Source organism: Saccopteryx bilineata, chromosome 5, assembly GCF_036850765.1.
Source record: "Saccopteryx bilineata isolate mSacBil1 chromosome 5, mSacBil1_pri_phased_curated, whole genome shotgun sequence".
In the NCBI taxonomy this organism is placed as follows: domain Eukaryota; kingdom Metazoa; phylum Chordata; class Mammalia; order Chiroptera; family Emballonuridae; genus Saccopteryx; species Saccopteryx bilineata.
In genome coordinates, this window is record NC_089494.1 from 136,051,468 (window position 1) to 136,068,208 (window position 16,741).

The following is a 16,741-nucleotide window of genomic DNA, read 5'->3' on the forward strand; positions in this document are numbered from 1 at the left end:
CTACCCTTAAAGGAAAGACAACCAGACTGACAGCTGAACTGTCATCAACAACTGTGGAAGCCTAAAGACATGAGAATAAAATCTTTAATAAATCAGAAAAAAAGCAACAAGTAAATCTTTAACTTAAATCTGTATACTCAGTAAAAGACATTCTTCAAATATAAGAACAAAATAAATAAATTTCCAGATAAACAAAAACTAGGATTCTATCATTAACAGGATCCTCACTAAAGAAATTTAAATGTATGTACTTTAGTAGAAACTATCCAAGATCATCTAATTTGCATTTAAAATGTGATTTTTTAAAAAGTGGTAAATAGGAGGATTAATTTTCAGAGTCACCATGTACAACAATAATAAGGGGACAAAAAATAGAAATAAAATATAAGACAACAGCACAAACAACATGTAAGCAGCTTGTATGGCTCTAAAGAGCAAGAAAATACTAACTTTACACTTTGATAGCATGAGTATTTGAGTTTCTAAGGCAGGGTTTCTCAACAGCAGCACTACTGACATGTAGGACCAGAGAATTGTTTGTAGGCAGTGTCTTCTGTATCACAGGCTATTCAACAGCACCGCTGGCCTCCATCCACTAGAGGCCAGTAGCACTCTCCCAGCTGAACTACCAAAACTGTCTCCATATTGCCTAAACCCCTCTGCCCAGGCAAAACTCTCCCCAGTTTAGAGCGTTGTTCTAGGGTGACTACTAAAATAATTGCCTCTAAGTTAAGATAAAAGACTGAACACTTGTTCCGTCTCCAACTCTACTAAAATAAAAAAAAGTAAGCTATGCATTAAAAAACCTAAACCCACAAGAACAGGGAGAACACAAGAGACAAAAGTCACAAAACTCTGGAAGTTGAGAGGGAGATGAATAACAAAGCAGAATCTAAACTGGTAAAAGTGAAAAGTGGAGTTGTAAAGGGAAGAAGAAGTCCAACAAAATTTAGAGAAGAATCTTTGAATGGCTCAGAAGCTGACAGTATTAGGTATTCTTGGAACTGAAGGTGAAAGCAGGTGTACTAAAATTAGGGCTAAAATTGCCAGAATCCCCTTCTTCATGCCTGTCTGCTGGGCGGGCAGCTCTCTTTCCTGGCAGAAGTACAGGTTTTTGTTCCCACTCAAGAGGAAAAAACAGGATGATTCTGAGTTGGAAGACAATTCAGACAGCATATTTGGGAGATGAGTACCAAACAGAAAGAGGAAGACTAAGGCATTATGTGCAACTTGACTGCAAGACCCCTTGGCAGCCTGAACTTTCTAGAAAAAAAGATTTAAGATTTTCTGGAAACTGATGAATTTAAAAGGAAAGACCTAATGGTTCTAACACTGGGGACTGCTGAACAAGCAACTGACCCAGTCTGCCATAAGGAAAAGTACAAAATGCCTGGCACTTGTGAGAAAAACATGATTTCCAACCAGAATTGCACATTCAGGCAAACTAGCGATTATATACGAGAACACAATATAGACATTTTCACACAGTCTCAATTTTGCCTCTCGTGTACAACCCTTCTCAAAAAGTTACTACAAGATGTGCTCCTGCCCCTTTGGAAATATCTATTTTTATGCAATTTGTGCAGAGACTGGTCATGCAAGCTGAGATTCTGACATAAAAATCATTCTTTAATTTATTGAAATAGAAGCTAAAACACACTGTTAAAAGTTTCTGTGTGGCCTGACCTAAGGTGGCACAGTGGATAAAGCATCGACCTGGAACTCTAAGGTCACCTGTTCAAAACCCTGGGCTTGTCTGGTCAAGGCATATATGGGTGTTGATGCTTCCTGCTCCTCCCCCCTTCTATCTCTCTCTAACTCTCTCTATCTTCTCTTAAAATGAATAAATAAAAATAATTTAAAAAAAAAAGTTCCTGGAGGACCTGAAGATGGCAGTGGAGTAGGCGGACGCACAGACGCCCAGCTCTCACCACCAAACTGGAATACAAATCAATTTAGGAAAAATCAGCATGAAAAACCAACTCTGGACTACAAGAACAGCTCCAAAAACCAAGGAGCAAAGAAGAAGCCACAACAAACCTGGTAGCTAGCGCCTGAATCTCCCCTGCTTACAGGAATGGAGGGGGGAGTGAGGCTGAGAGCCCAGAGGGGATCTCATCTGTTCAGCAGATAAAATGTATTATGCTAACTTTGTTAAAGACGGCGCTGTCCACGTGAGGCCGTCGCCCAGGTGATATTAATGTGTGTTGACAAGCCTTGTAGCCTGAGGCTTGGTTTTGGGATTAAGACTTTCCCACCCTTTTTTGATGTGGAGTGGTACAATCCCATCATGCCTCAGAGAAGTGACTTTGTATTAGTGACTTCCCTATTTTGTATATTGGATTAGAGGTTGTGAAGCTACAATATAAAGTGGGGGCAGAACAGGAGTTTGCTCTCTTTTGGTTCCTGAGATTATCATTAGAGGAGAGAGCAGAGAGGAGAGCAGAAAGAGGCCATGTGGCCAGGAGAAGCAGCCAAGATGGCGGAGTATTCAGTGAGAGACCAGTTTGTGCAGTTTCACAATGGAGAAGGAAGGAGATGGGGAACAGAGGTGAATAAGTCTGGTGAGCTAGAAACCTTTGATTCTAGGAAACTCAGATAAGTCAGTAGCTTTGTGAGCACTGAATGTGAGTGGGTTTTGGAGCCGAGTGTGTGTTTTTTCTTTCCCGCCGGGTGCAAGCAGGAAAGAGATGGGGAACAGAGGTGAATAAGTCTGGTGAGCTACAAACCTTTGATTCTAGGAAACTCGGTTATATCAGTAGCTTTGTGAGCCCTGAATGTGAGTGGGTTTTGGAGCCCAGGGTGTGTTTCTACTTGCAAGCTAGAATTAAAAAAAATGGCCCACCAGTTCTTGGCTCCATTGTTTCTTTACCAACTGTCCGAATCCAATGTGAACCTGCATGGGCCAGGCGGCTGTGATGGTGGCCCTGCCTGCTAGAGATCACAGCAGAGAGCAGAAAGAGGCCATGTGGCCAGGAGAAGCAGCCAAGATGGCGGAGTATTGAGTGAGAGGCCAGTTTGTGCAGTTTGACGCTGGAGAAGCAAGGAGATGGAGAACAGAGGTAAATAAGTCTGGTGAGCTAGAAACCTTTGATTCTAGGAAACTCGGATAAGTCAGTAGCTTTGTGAGCACTAAATATGAGTGGGTTTTGGAGCCCAGTGTAAGTTTTTACTTGCCCGCCAGGGTGCAAGCTAGAATGAAAGATGACAGCCCATCAGTTTTTGGTTTTGGCTCCGTTGTTTCTTTACCAACTGTCCGAATCCAATGCAAACCTGCATGGGCCAGGCTGCTCTGATAGTGGCCCGGGCTTCTGGCTTTACAATTGGCATAGTCGGCAGGATTCGATACAAATCGGTATGGAGTCACCACCACCTTTGAGTGGTGGAGTAGAGGACTACTTCCTGTTATGGTTCCCCATGGCTGTCCTTTTGGGGGCCATAGGCTGGCTGAGTTTTACAACCATGCGTGACAAAATGGAGAGCTCTGTGGAAGAGGCTGCCCAGGACCTGCAACCTGAGCAGTGGAAGGAGCTGGAACAAATACAGGAGAAACTGATGCTGACCCTGGAGCTGGAGGAAGCGCTAGAGGAGGAGGTCAACAAGGTTCGTGAGATTCGCCTGGAAATGGAGCAGCTGCTAGAGAACGAATCACAGGTTCCTGAGTTGTAACTTGCCCAGGACATTGTGAAGAGCCAGCAGCAGCGGGAGGCCGGGCAGAGGCCACGGCTGAGGCCAGGGCTGGAGCTGCAAGGTCTGCGGAGCAGAAGGCGGCAGCGGCCTGGGGCTTGAGCCTGGCAGCAGGAGCTGATATTTTCAGTTCCTCTTTGGAGGATGAGGAGAATTGGGCTGGAGTTGCAATCCACAGTCTCCATAAGATGAGAGCCCGGCTGGAAGGAGCACCTACTACAGCCCTGGTAGGACTATGATTTTGGGACATAGGGCTGGACGCCATGTGCCCCTCGTTGGGACAGTGTAAGACCTGCCAGGATGGCAGGAATGAGGGGGGTAGCTGACGCCCTATGTGCGTGGACTGATTTCCTGGACTACGACTGGAGTGGGCATTGGCTCCTTTGTTGGATGGACTTACGGATTACGGATTTTGGACAATGTGAAAAACCCTGATGGGGGTGGGGGATGGCTTTGCTGGAAGCACCCCCCTGCCCGGGGAAGCTTTTCCCAGGGCTAGAAAGAAGGCCGAGGACATTTTGCACTTTTGGCAAAGTGCTCAGAGACTGGTGAAATGTACCTTTGTAATTGCTGAAACTGTATGATTTGTGCTGTTGTAACTTGTGTAATGTGCTAATTTCCTTGCACAGGGATGCCGGTGATGTAGATTCTGGGTAGTAAAGTGAGCATAGGGGTGGATTGTTGGGCAGATAAAATGTATTATGCTAACTTTGTTAAAGATGGCGCTACCCACGTGAGGCCATGGCCCAGGTGATATTACTGTGTGTTGAGAATCCTTGTAACCTGGGGCTTGGTTTTAGGATTGACTTTCCCACCCTTTTTGATGTGGAGTGGTACGATCCAATCATGCCTCAGAGAAGTGACTTTGTATTAGAGACTTCCCTATTTTGTATATTGGATTAGAGGTTGTGAAGCTACAATATAAAGTGGGGGCAGAATGGGAGTTTGCTCTTTTTTGATTCCTGAGATTATCATTAGAGGAGAGAGGAGAGAGCAGAGAGGAGAGCAGAAAGAGGTCTTGTGGCCAGGAGAAGCAGCCAAGATGAGGGAGTATTGAGTGAGAGGCCAGTTTGTGCAGTTTGATGCTGGAGAAGGAAGATGGGGAACAGAGGTGAATAAGGCTGGTGAGCTAGAAACCTTTGATTCTAGGAAACTTAGATAAATCAGTAGCTCTGTGAGCACTGAATGTCAGTGGGTTTTGGAGCCCAGTGTATGTTTTTACTTGCCCGCCAGGTGCAAGCTAGAATTAAAGATGACAGCCCATCAGTTTTTGGTTTTGGCTCCGTTGTTTCTTTACTGACTGTCCGAATCCAATGCGAACCTGCATGGGCCGGGCTGCTCTGATAGTGGCCCTGGCTTCTGGCTTTACATCACCCCAGAAAAAAGAGCAGAAAATACTGCTCACAGCCACATGCCTGGCAACCAGGGAGCGAGGTGTGTTGAAAACACCAGCTTATCTCCCAAGTGGAAAGGAAAGAAAGAGGGACAGACTGTGAGGGGCTAAGGAATGCATGGGGACGACCTAAAAAAAAAATACGGTGACTCATCCGTGTTGGACGCTCCCTGGAGGAGGGACTGATCCTTCCCCACAAAACAGTACTGAATTACTTCCGGATCAGAGATCTCCAGACACCAGATCCAATCAGCGCAACAAGACACAGCTGAAAACAAGAAGTGGGGAGTAGGGGCAGTAACTCAGGTCTCCATGGAGATCTCAGATACACCTCCTTCTACTGAAGCTGAGAAAACACCCCACCCCCAGAGAGATTAGCTGGTGGAAGAGGCCTACAGAGTGTCAGGTTACACCGATCCCATTCCTGGATACAGTTTCAAGAAAGCATCCTGCTTAGATCAGTAAACAAGACTATCACCTGTTAAGAAAACAAACAAATCAAGACTTCAAAGCTGCCCAAATCCGAAAGTGGATTACAAATAATAGCTGATACCAACCCAAGAAGACCTAGAAATAACACAACTGAAAACTGGAGGTAGACAACACCAAGCCTAGACTCAACCAACTCTACAAACAAAACACCCAAACACACAGATATAATGAGAACACAAAAAAGTGCAATCCAAATGAAACCACAAGAGAAATCTACAGGAGATGAACTGAGTGATATGGGAATAATCAAACTTGTAGGTGCGGAGTTCAAAATAATGATTGTAAGGATGCTTAGGGATCTCAGGACAACAATGGATGGTCATTATGAACACCTAAATAAAGAAATAGCAAGGATAAAAAAGAATAAGTCGGAGATAACAAACACAATATAAGAAATAAAGATCACACTGGCCAGGGCACACAGGAGAAGCGCCCATCTGCTTCTCCACCCCTCCCCCTCTCCTTCTTCTATGTCTCTCTCCCTCCTGCAGTGAGGCTCCATTGGAGCAAAGATGGCCCGGTTGCCGGGGATGGCTCCTTGGCCTCTGCCCCAGGCGCCAGAGTGGCTCTGGTCGCAATAGAGCGACGCCCCGGAGGGGCAGAGCACCGCCCCCTGGTGGGCGTGCTGGGTGGATCCCGGTTGGGCGCATGCGGGAGTCTGTCTGACTGTCTCTCCCTGTTTCCAGCTTCAGAAAAATACCAAAAAAAAAAAAAAAAAAAAGAAAGAAATAAAGATCACAATGGAAGAAATTAAAAACAGGATAGACAGAGCTGAGGATCGAATCAGCGAGTTGGATGACAACTGGAATGAAGGCATGAAAGCAGAAAATAGAAAAGAAACTCAAAAAGTCTGAGGAAACTCTTAGAGAGCTCTGTGACAACATGAAGAGAAATAACATCCGCATCATTGGGGTTCCTGAAGAAGAAGAAAAAGAACAAGGGATAGAGACTTTGTTCAATCATATCATAGCTGAAAACTTCCCTAAATTAATGCAGGAGAAACTCTCACAAGTTCAAGAAGCAAAAAGTACTCCATTAAAGAGAAACCCAAAGAAACCTACACCAAGACACATAATTAAAATACCAAAGCTAAGCAATAAAGAGAAAATATTAAAAGCAGCAAGAGAAAAAAAAGCTATCACCTACAAAGGAGCCCCCATAAGGATGACATCCGACTTCTCAACAGAAACACTTGAGGCCAGAAGGGAAGGGCAAGAAATATTCAAAGTAATGCAGAACAAGAACCTACAACCAAGACGACTTTATCCAGCAAGGCTATTGTTTAAAATCGAAGGAGAAATAAAAAGCTTCCCAGACAAAAAACAACTCAAGGAATTCATTACAACCAAACCAATGCTGCAGGAAATGTTAAGGGGCCTGTTGTAAACAGATCAAAGTGGGAAAAGAATACAGCAAAAAAAGGAATACAGCTTTAAAAAATAAAATGGCAATAAACAACTACATATCAAAAATAACCTTAAATGTAAATGGCTTAAATGATCCAATCAAAAGACATAGGGTAGCTGCATGGATAAGAAAACATGACCCATACATATGCTGTCTACAAGAGACACACCTTAGGACAAAAGATACACATAGATTGAAGGTTAAAGTAGGGAAAAAAGCATTTCATACAAATGAAAATGAAAAATAACCTGGGGTACCAATACTTATATCAGACAAATTGGACCTTAAAACAAAGGATATAGTAAGAGATAAAGAAGGCCACTACATAATGATAAAGGGAGTAATCCAACAGGAAGATATAACTATTATAAATATCTATGCACCTAATATAGGAGCACCCAAATATATAAAACAGACTTTGATGGATTTAAAAGGTGAAATCAGGAATACTATAATTGTAGGGGATTTTAATACCCCACTAACATCAATAGACAGATCCTAAAGAAAGAAAATTAACAAAGAAACAGCAGACTTATTGGACACACTAGACCAACTCGATTTAATAGATATCTTCAGAACCTTTCACCCTAAAGGAGGAGAATATACATTCTTTTCAAGTGCTCATGGTACATTCTCTAGGATAGACCACATGTTAGGGCACAAAAGTGCTCTCAACAAATTTAAGAAGACTGAAATCATATCAAGCACTTTCTCCGATCACAACAGCATGAAACTAGAAATGAACCACAACAGAAAAGCTCAAAAATTCTCAAACACATGGAAACTAAATAGCAGCTTGTTAAATAACGAATGCATAAAGAATGAGATCAAAGAAGAAATAAAAAAATTCCTAGAAACGAATGACAATGAGCATACAACTCAAAATTTATAGGACACAGCAAAAGCAGTACTGAGAGAGAAGTTCATAACACTACAGGCACACTTTTAAGAAGCTAGAAAAAACTCAAATAAACTTCACCCTGCATCTAAAAGAACTAAAAAAAGAACAGCAAGTAAAGCCAAAATGTAGTAGAAGTAAGGAAATAATAAAGATCAGAGCAGAAATAAATGACATAGAGGCTAAAGAAACAATACAGAGGATCAACGAAACAAGGAGCTGGTTCTTTGAAAAGGTAAACAAGATTGATGAACCTTTAACTAGAATCACCAAGAGAAAGAGAGAGAGGACTCAAATAAATAAAATTAGAAATGAGAATGGAGAATTAACAACTGACACAACAGAAATACAAAATACTGTAAGAAAATACTATGAAAAACTGTATGTCAAAAAACTAGACAACCTAGATGAAATTGACAAATTCCTTGAAACATACAATCTTCCAAAAATCAGTCTGGAAGAATCAGAAAACCTAAACAGACCGATTACACCAAATGAGAACAAAACAGTTATCAAAAAACTCCCAACAAAGAAAAGTCCGGGGCCTGATGGCTTCACAACTGAATTCTATCAAATATTCAAAGAAGAACTAACTCCTATCCTTCTTAAAATATTTCAAAAAATTCAAGAGGAAGGAAGACTTCCAAGCTCCTTTTATGAAGCGAGCATAATTCTGATTCCAAAACCAGGCAAAGACAACACAAAGAAAGAAAATTAAAGGCCAATACTCTGATGAATATAGATGTTTAAATCCTCAACAAAATATTAGCAAACCGGATCCAACAATATATGGAAAATATCATACACCATGATCAAGTGGGATTTATTCTGGGGAGGCAAATCTGGTACAACATTTGTAAATCAAGCAATGTGATTCATCACATAAACAAAAAGAAGGAGAAAAACCATATGATAATTTCAATAGATGCAGAAAAAGCATTTGATAAAATCCAGCACCCATTCATGATCAAAACTCTCAGCAAAGTGGGAATACAGGGAATATACCTCCTCAACATGATAAAAGCCATCTATGAGAAACCCACAGCCAACATCATACTCAATGGGCAAAAATTAAAAGCAATACCCTTAAGATCAGGAACAAGGCAGGGGTGCCCCTTTTCACCACTCTTATTTAACATAGTTCTGGAAGTCCTAGCCACAGCAATCAGACAAGAAGAAGAAATAAAAGGCATTCAAGTGGGAAAAGAAGAAGTAAAACTATCATTATTTGCAGAAGATATGATATTGTATATAGAAAACCCTCAAGTCTCAGTCAAAAAACTACTGCACCTGATAAATGAATTCAGCAAAGTGGCAGGATATAAAATCAATACTCAGAAATCAGAGGCATTTTTATACACCAACAATGAACAGTCAGAAAGAGAAATTAAGGAAACAATCCCCTTCACAAGTACAACCAAAAAAATAAAGTACCTAGGAGTAAACTTAACCAAGAAGACTAAAGACTTGTACTCAGAAAATTACAAAGCATTGATAAAAGAAATCAAGTGGAAGCATATACCGTGCTCATGGTTAGGCAGAATAAACATCATTAATATGTCTATATTACCCAAAGCAATGTATAAATTCAATGCAATACCAATTAAAATACCAATGACATACTTCAAAGATATAGATCACATATACCAAAAATTTATATGGAACCAAAGAAGAACACGAATAGCCTCAGCAATCTTAAAAAAGAAGAATAAAGTGGGAGGTATCACACTTCCTGATATCAACTTATACTACAAGGCCACTGTACTCAAAACAGCCTGGTACTGGCATAAGAATAGACATATAGATCAATGGAACAGAACAGAGAACCCAGAAATAAACCTACAGCTTTATGGACAACTGATATTTGACAAAGGAGGTAAGGAAATACAATGGAGTAAAGACAGCCTCTTTAACAAATGGTGTTGGGAAAATTGGACAGCTACCTGCAAAAACATGAAACTAGATCACCAGCTTACACCACTCACAAAAATAAACTCAAAATGGATAAAAGACTTAAATGTAGGCTGTGAAACCATAAGCATCTTAGAAGAAAACATAGGCAGTAAGCTCTCCAACATCTCTCGGAGCAATATATTTGCTGATTAATCTCCAGGGGGAAGTGAAATAAAAGACAGGATAAATAAGTGGGACTATATCAAACTAAAAAGCTTTTTGCACAGCTAAAGACAATAAGAACAGAATATAAAGACAAACTACACAATGAGATAACATATTTGACAATACATCTGATAAGGGGTTAATAACCAAAATTTATAAAGAAATCGTAAATCTCAACACCAGGAAGACAAACAATCCAATCCAAAAATGGGCAAAAGAGATGAATAGACACTTCTCCAAAGAGGACATACAGATGGCCAATAGGCATATGAAAAAATCTCAACATCACTAATCATTAGAGAAATGCAAATTAAAACCACAATGAGATATCACCTCACACCAGTCAGAATGGTGCTCATCAACAAAACAACACAGAGTAAGTGCTGGCAAGGATGTAGAGAAAAGGAACCTTCCTGCACTGCTGGTGGGAATGCAGACTGGTGCAGCCTCTGTGGAAAACAGTATGGAGATTCCTCAAAAACTGAAAATTGAACTGCCTTTTGACGCAGCTATCCTACTTTTAGGAATATACCCCAATGACACCATAGAACGGCTCCAAAAGGAGAAATACACCCCCATGTTTATGGCGGCATTGTTCACAATAGCGAAGATCTGGAAACAGCCCAAGTGTCCGTCAGGGGACGAGTGGATTAAAAAGCTTGGTACATATATACTATGGAATACTACTCAGCCATACGAAATGATGACATCGGATCATTTACAATAACATGGATGGACCTTGATAACATTATACAGAGTGAAATAAGTAAATCAGAAAAAAACTAAGAACTATATGAATCCATACATAGATGAGACATAAAAATGAGACTCAGAGACATGAACAAAAATGTGATGGCAATGGGGGTGGGGAGTTGGGGGAGGGGGGAGGGGGTGAGGAAGGAAAGAGGGGGTGGGGGAGGGGAGGGGCACAAAGAAAACCAGATAGGTGACAGAAGACAATTTTACTTTGGGGGAGGGGTATACAGCACAATCAAATGTCAAAATAATCTGGAGATGTTTTCTCTCAAGATATATACCCTAATTTATCAATGTCACTGCATTAAATTTAATAATACAAAAAATGTGAACACCGGGCCCTGGCCGGTTGGCTCAGCGGTAGAGCGTCGGCCTAGCGTGCGGAGGACCCGGGTTCGATTCCCGGCCAGGGCACACAGGAGAAGCGCCCATTTGCTTCTCCACCCCTCCGCCGCGCTTTCCTCTCTGTCTCTCTTGTCCCCTCCCGCAGCCAAGGCTCCATTGGAGCAAGGATGGCCCGGGCCCTGGGGATGGCTCTGTGGCCTCTGCCCCAGGCGCTAGAGTGGCTCTGGTCACAACATGTCGACGCCCAGGATGGGCAGAGCATCGCCCCCTGGTGGGCATAGTGTCGCCCATGGTGGGCGTGCCGGGTGGATCCCGGTCGGGCGCATGCAGGAGTCTGTCTGACTGTCTCTCCCTGTTTCCAGCTTCAGAAAAATGAAAAAAAATTAAAAAAAAAAAAATGTGAACACCAAAAAATAAAAAAATAAAAATAAATAAATAAATCAAGTTCCTGTGTGTGCTTTAAATTTCTTTAAATTATTCTTTAATTTAGCCTTTTCCTCAGTTCTCCCAAATTACAAGACTTTATTGTTGATATACAGGATAATTAATTTTCAAATCTTTCTAGATCTACAATTCAAATAATTTTCCTACCACTTTCATATTATAGTAACCAGAAACAATTTCTCTCAGTATTCTCAACTCATTCTTGAACACTAAAAGTAAAAGAGAGCACCAAACCAAAGCTATAAATAACTGAAAAACAGGACAAGACGAGGGGTTATTAACTACAAAAAGCTTTTAGTTCTGATAAACACAGGAGGTGTTACCTGATTTTTCCAGCTCCTGGAGTTCTGTTTTTATTGTACAAGCCTGCTGTCTTTTAAAAGAGCAAGGTGCCCATGCAGGTGCAAGGCCCCAGTTGATTTAACAGCAAGATTTAACACCCTTACATCAACCCCCGGTCTCCTACCTCTACCCTTCTAACTATCTACACAGCTGGGCAATTCACTGCATACCCTTCAGTAAGTGTGGGGAAAGGTGAAACTAAGGGCAGTCAAGGGGAAGAGTGTATAAACCCTGTTACAGAAAATAATGATTTTAAATGAACTGTCAGATTTATAGCATGATCCATTTGTAGCAGATATTAATTCAGTGTTCTTCAATCGCCAGTCCAGACTGGTCCACCAGAAATTTCATGCCAGTCCGCAAAAGTTAACCACCCTGACGATGTACGAAGATTACAGACCCAATGATCTTAGTCAAATTTACTTACACTCAGGGTGATTCCTGCCTTAGTGGTTCCCAAAAAAATTCTCCTATTTTCACTCGTCCCCAAGAGTAAAAAGGTTGAAAACCACTGTGTTAGATTATATTTCCCTTATATATAAATTAAAAGTGATCATTTAGGCCCTGGCCGGTTGGCTCAGCGGTAGAGCGTCAACCTGGCGTGCGGAAGTCCCAGGTTCGATTCCCGGCCAGAGCACACAGGAGAGGCGCCCATCTGCTTCTCCACCCCTCTCCCTCTCCTTCCTCTCTGTCTCTCTCTTCCCCTCCCACAGCCGAGGCTCCATTGGAGTAAAAGATGGCCTGGGCACTGGGGATGGCTCCTTGGCCTCTGCCCCAGGCGCTAGAGTGGCTCTGGTCGCGACAGAGTGATGCCATGGAGGGGCAGAGCATCACCCCCTGGTGGGCATGCCGGGTGGATCCCGGTCGGGCGCATGCAGGAGTCTGTCTGACTGCCTCCTTGTTCCAGCTTCGGAAAAATACCAAAAAAAAAAAAAAAAAAAAAAAGTGATCATTTACCTCTAACAGAAACTCAGAAGTAGTCCTTTTTCTAAAAAAAAAGTCAATGCCTGGGCAATAACACTGTCAATTAGCACATTAGCAATTGAGGGAAACCATTGGAACTAGGCAATTTTAATCCAGTTAATTCTGTAATTAGTAATAACACTAAGAAGTTATCTGTCTACTAGTTAGAGACTAGGTAGTAACTTGCATTAACAATAAACATTAGAAAGATTTGCTATGTTACAGAATTCAAATGTTCTACAATTTCAATTCTAAGATACAAACCTATCCACTCCTGTCTCTGAATAATGAAAAAAAAAGGTTCATAACTCACTGGTAAACTCCTAGACTATTCATACCTCTTGATCTCCTGGACTTTGTAAATCTCCTTTGCTGAGGCTTATATCCCGAGTCCATCGAGGGGGTTTCCAAGTTCTTTCTTGTGTTCCTCTGTTATAGTAAAAGCTACGCCCTGAACTATCTTTATGAGTTTCCCACTCTCCATTAATTTGAACCGCTGGGCTCCCAGGAAGCGGGGGAAGAGCAGATTGGGATATTTTCAGTTCTTGTAGATTAGCATAGACGGGAGAATCTGGACGTCCTTGATTCGGAGGTGTCATTGCCTGTGAAAAATTTGAAGTATTCATGTTTACATTGGCATAAGATTTATAAACACACATACTAAAATTTATTTTAAAACACATACAGTTGTATGTATTCTAAAGAAATCACAATTCAACAGCTTTAATATTCATAGTTTGAAAATATTAAAGACTCAAATAAAATCTGAAGGATAATTAACTTTCCCTCACCACAAAGCATGCACAACTAGAAGTCAGAGGCTATGGATTCTAGTTCAAGATCTGACACTAACAAGGTGTATGACATTGAATTGTATCATTTCACCTCTCCCAAAATTAATTTTTTAACACTTGGAGAAAACTATATTAAACAACCAAACTTTGGTTCTAAATGATTTTAAATAATTTTTAAAATCTAAAAAGCCTTACACATGAGTAACTCAGCAATTATTCATAAAACCATCAAAATATACATGTATTTCCTTTTTATTGAATTTATTGGGGTGACACTGGTTAACAAAATTATACAGGTTTCAGGTGCACAATTCTACAACACATCATCTGTACTCTGTATTGTGTGTTCACCACCTCCCCAAGTCAGTTCTCCTTCTATCACCATTTCATTTATACCCCATATACCCTCCTCTACTTACCCCTCCTCCCCCAATCATCACACTGTAGTCTATGTCCATGAGTTTTCCCTTTTTGCTCAATCCTTCCACACACCCTTATAAGCCCCCCACCCAAACCTCGCAGCTGTCAGCCTGTTCTCTATCTATGAGTTTGTCTCCATTTTGCTTGCTAGTTCATTTTGTTCACCATATTCCACATATGAGTGAAATCATATGATACTTATCTTTCTCTGACCAGCTTATTTCATTTAGCATAATGTTCTCCAGATCCATCCATACTGTCGCAAAAAATAAGATTTCCTTTTTATGGCCAAGTAGTATTCCACTGTATAAATGGACCACAAAGCTTTTTAATCAACATATCTAATGATGGACATTTGGGCTGCTTACAAATCTTGGTATTGTAAACATGCTGCAATAAACATATTCTTTCAAATTAGTGAGTTGTGATTCTTTGAATGAATTCCGAGTGGAATTGCTGGGTCATAAAGCAATTACATTTTTAATTTTCTAAGGTACCTCCATACTGCTTTCCACAGTGGCTGCACCAATCTCATTACCACCAATAGTGGGACATCCTTGTCAACACTTGCTATTTGCTGATTTATTGATAGCCATTCTAACAAATGTGAGATAGTATTTCACTGGTTTATTTCTCTTATGATTATGGACATTGAACAGCTTTTCATATGTCTACTAGCGTTTTGTATGTCTTCTTTAGAGAAGTGTCTATTCAGGTCCTTAGACCATTTTTTAATTAGACTGTTTTTTTGTTTGTTTTGGTGTTTTAAGTTCTTTATAAATTTTGATAATTAACCCCTTTTATAATGTATTGGTGAATACATTTTCCCTTTAGTGGGTTGTCTTTTCATTTTGTTGATGGTCTCCTTTGCTGTGTAAAAACTTTTTAGTTTGATATAGTCATATTTAAAAATTTTTCCTTTTGTTTCCCTTTCCCGAGGAAAAACATCAGAAAAAACATTGCTACAAAAATGTCCAAAATTTTACTGCCTATATTTTCTTCTAAATTATGGTTTTGAGTCTAAAATACATTTTGAGTTTATTGTGTATGGTGTATGGTAGTGATATAGTTTATACTTTTGCATGTATCTGTCCAATTTTCCCAACACCATTTATAGACTATTTTTACCCTATTATATGCTTTTGCCTCCTTTGTCAATTATCAATTGACTATAAAGGCATGTGTTTATTTCTGAGCTCTCAAATTACATGCCATTGATCTATATATGTCTGCTTTTATGTCAGTAAAATGCTGTTTTGATTACTATTTACTATGGCCTTGTAGTATAGTTTGATAACAGGTGTGTGAATTCTTCAACTTTTATCTTCTTTTTCAAGTTAGCTGTAATTATTCAGAATCTTCTGTGGTTTTATATAAATTTTTAGAGTATGTGTTCTAGTTCTGTGAAATACTACATTGGTTGCATGATAAGAATTGCATTGAATTTACAAATTTTGGGGTACTATGAACATTTTAAGGATGTTAAATTCTTCCTATCCATAAAACTCAATATGTGCTTCTGCTTATTTGCATCTTCTTCAGTTTCTTTCTTCAGTGTCTTATAATTTTCTGAGTACAGGTTTTTCATATCGTTTGTTAAATTTATTCCTAAGTACTTTATTATTTTTGAAGGAATTGTGAATAAAATTTTCTTAGTTTCCTGATAGTTCACTACTGGTGTAAAAAAAATGTAACTGATTTCTGGATATTCTGTATCCTGCTAATTTACTAGATTCATTTATCAGTTTTTGTAGTATTTTGGTGGAATATTTAGGGTTCTCTACATATAGTATCATGTAATCTGCAAATAATAAGTTTAACTTCTTTCTTTCCAAATTTGATGCCTTTTATTTCTTCTTCTCTGACTGCTGCTGTACTTAGAGGACTTCCAGTACTATGTTGCATAAAAGTGCTGAAAGCAGGTATCTCTGTCTTATTCCCAATCTTAAGGAAAATATTTGTAGTTATGGGTCATTTAGTATGATGTTGGCTGTGGGTTTGTCACATATGACCTTTATTACATCAAAGTATGTTCCCTCTATTCCCACTTTGGTAAGAGCTTTTATCATAAATGGGTGATGGATTTTATCAAATGCTTTTTCTGCATCTATTGATATGAACATGAGGTTTTTTCCTTTACATTGTTTACAGAGTGAATCATGTTTACTGATTCGTGGATATTATATACCAACCTTGCTTCCCCAGAATAAATCCCACTTGATCAAGATGTATGATGTTTTTAATGTATTGTTGGATCTGCTTTATTAATATTTTGCTGAAAATTTTAACATCTATGTTCATCAGGGATATTGGCCTAGTTTTGTTTCTTTGAGGTGCTTAATCTGCTTTTGAAATTAGGATTATTCTAAAGTGGTAAAATGAGCTTGGAAATCTTCCCTCCTCTTGTATATTTTCAGATAGGTCGAGAAGGACAGGTGTAAGTTCTTCTGTGAATATTTGGTAAATTTCACCTGTGAAGCCATCTGGTCCAGTATTTTTATTTCTTGGGAGTTTTTTTTATTACTGTTCCAATTTTAATAGTAGTAATGCTATCTATTCAGTTTCTGATTGTGTGGAAGATTATATACTTCTAGGAATTTATCTGTTTCTTCCAGATTGTTCAATTTATTGGCATATAGCTGTTTGTACTATTTTCTTACAATCCTTTATACTTTTTTGGTG

General features: G+C 39.8%; 1 protein-coding gene across 4 annotated transcripts in view; it reads right to left on the reverse strand.

Moving 5' to 3' along the window:
* The window catches only part of ARHGAP12 (Rho GTPase activating protein 12), a 157,943-nt gene that overhangs the window by 68,729 nt on the left and 72,473 nt on the right, over positions 1–16,741 (reverse strand). For all 4 annotated transcript variants that reach the window (XM_066280416.1, XM_066280414.1, XM_066280417.1 and 1 more), the window contains exon 4: positions 13,184–13,447. In XM_066280416.1, coding sequence (XP_066136513.1) covers positions 13,184–13,447 — 264 coding nt within the window. The remainder of the gene's footprint in view (positions 1–13,183; positions 13,448–16,741) is intronic.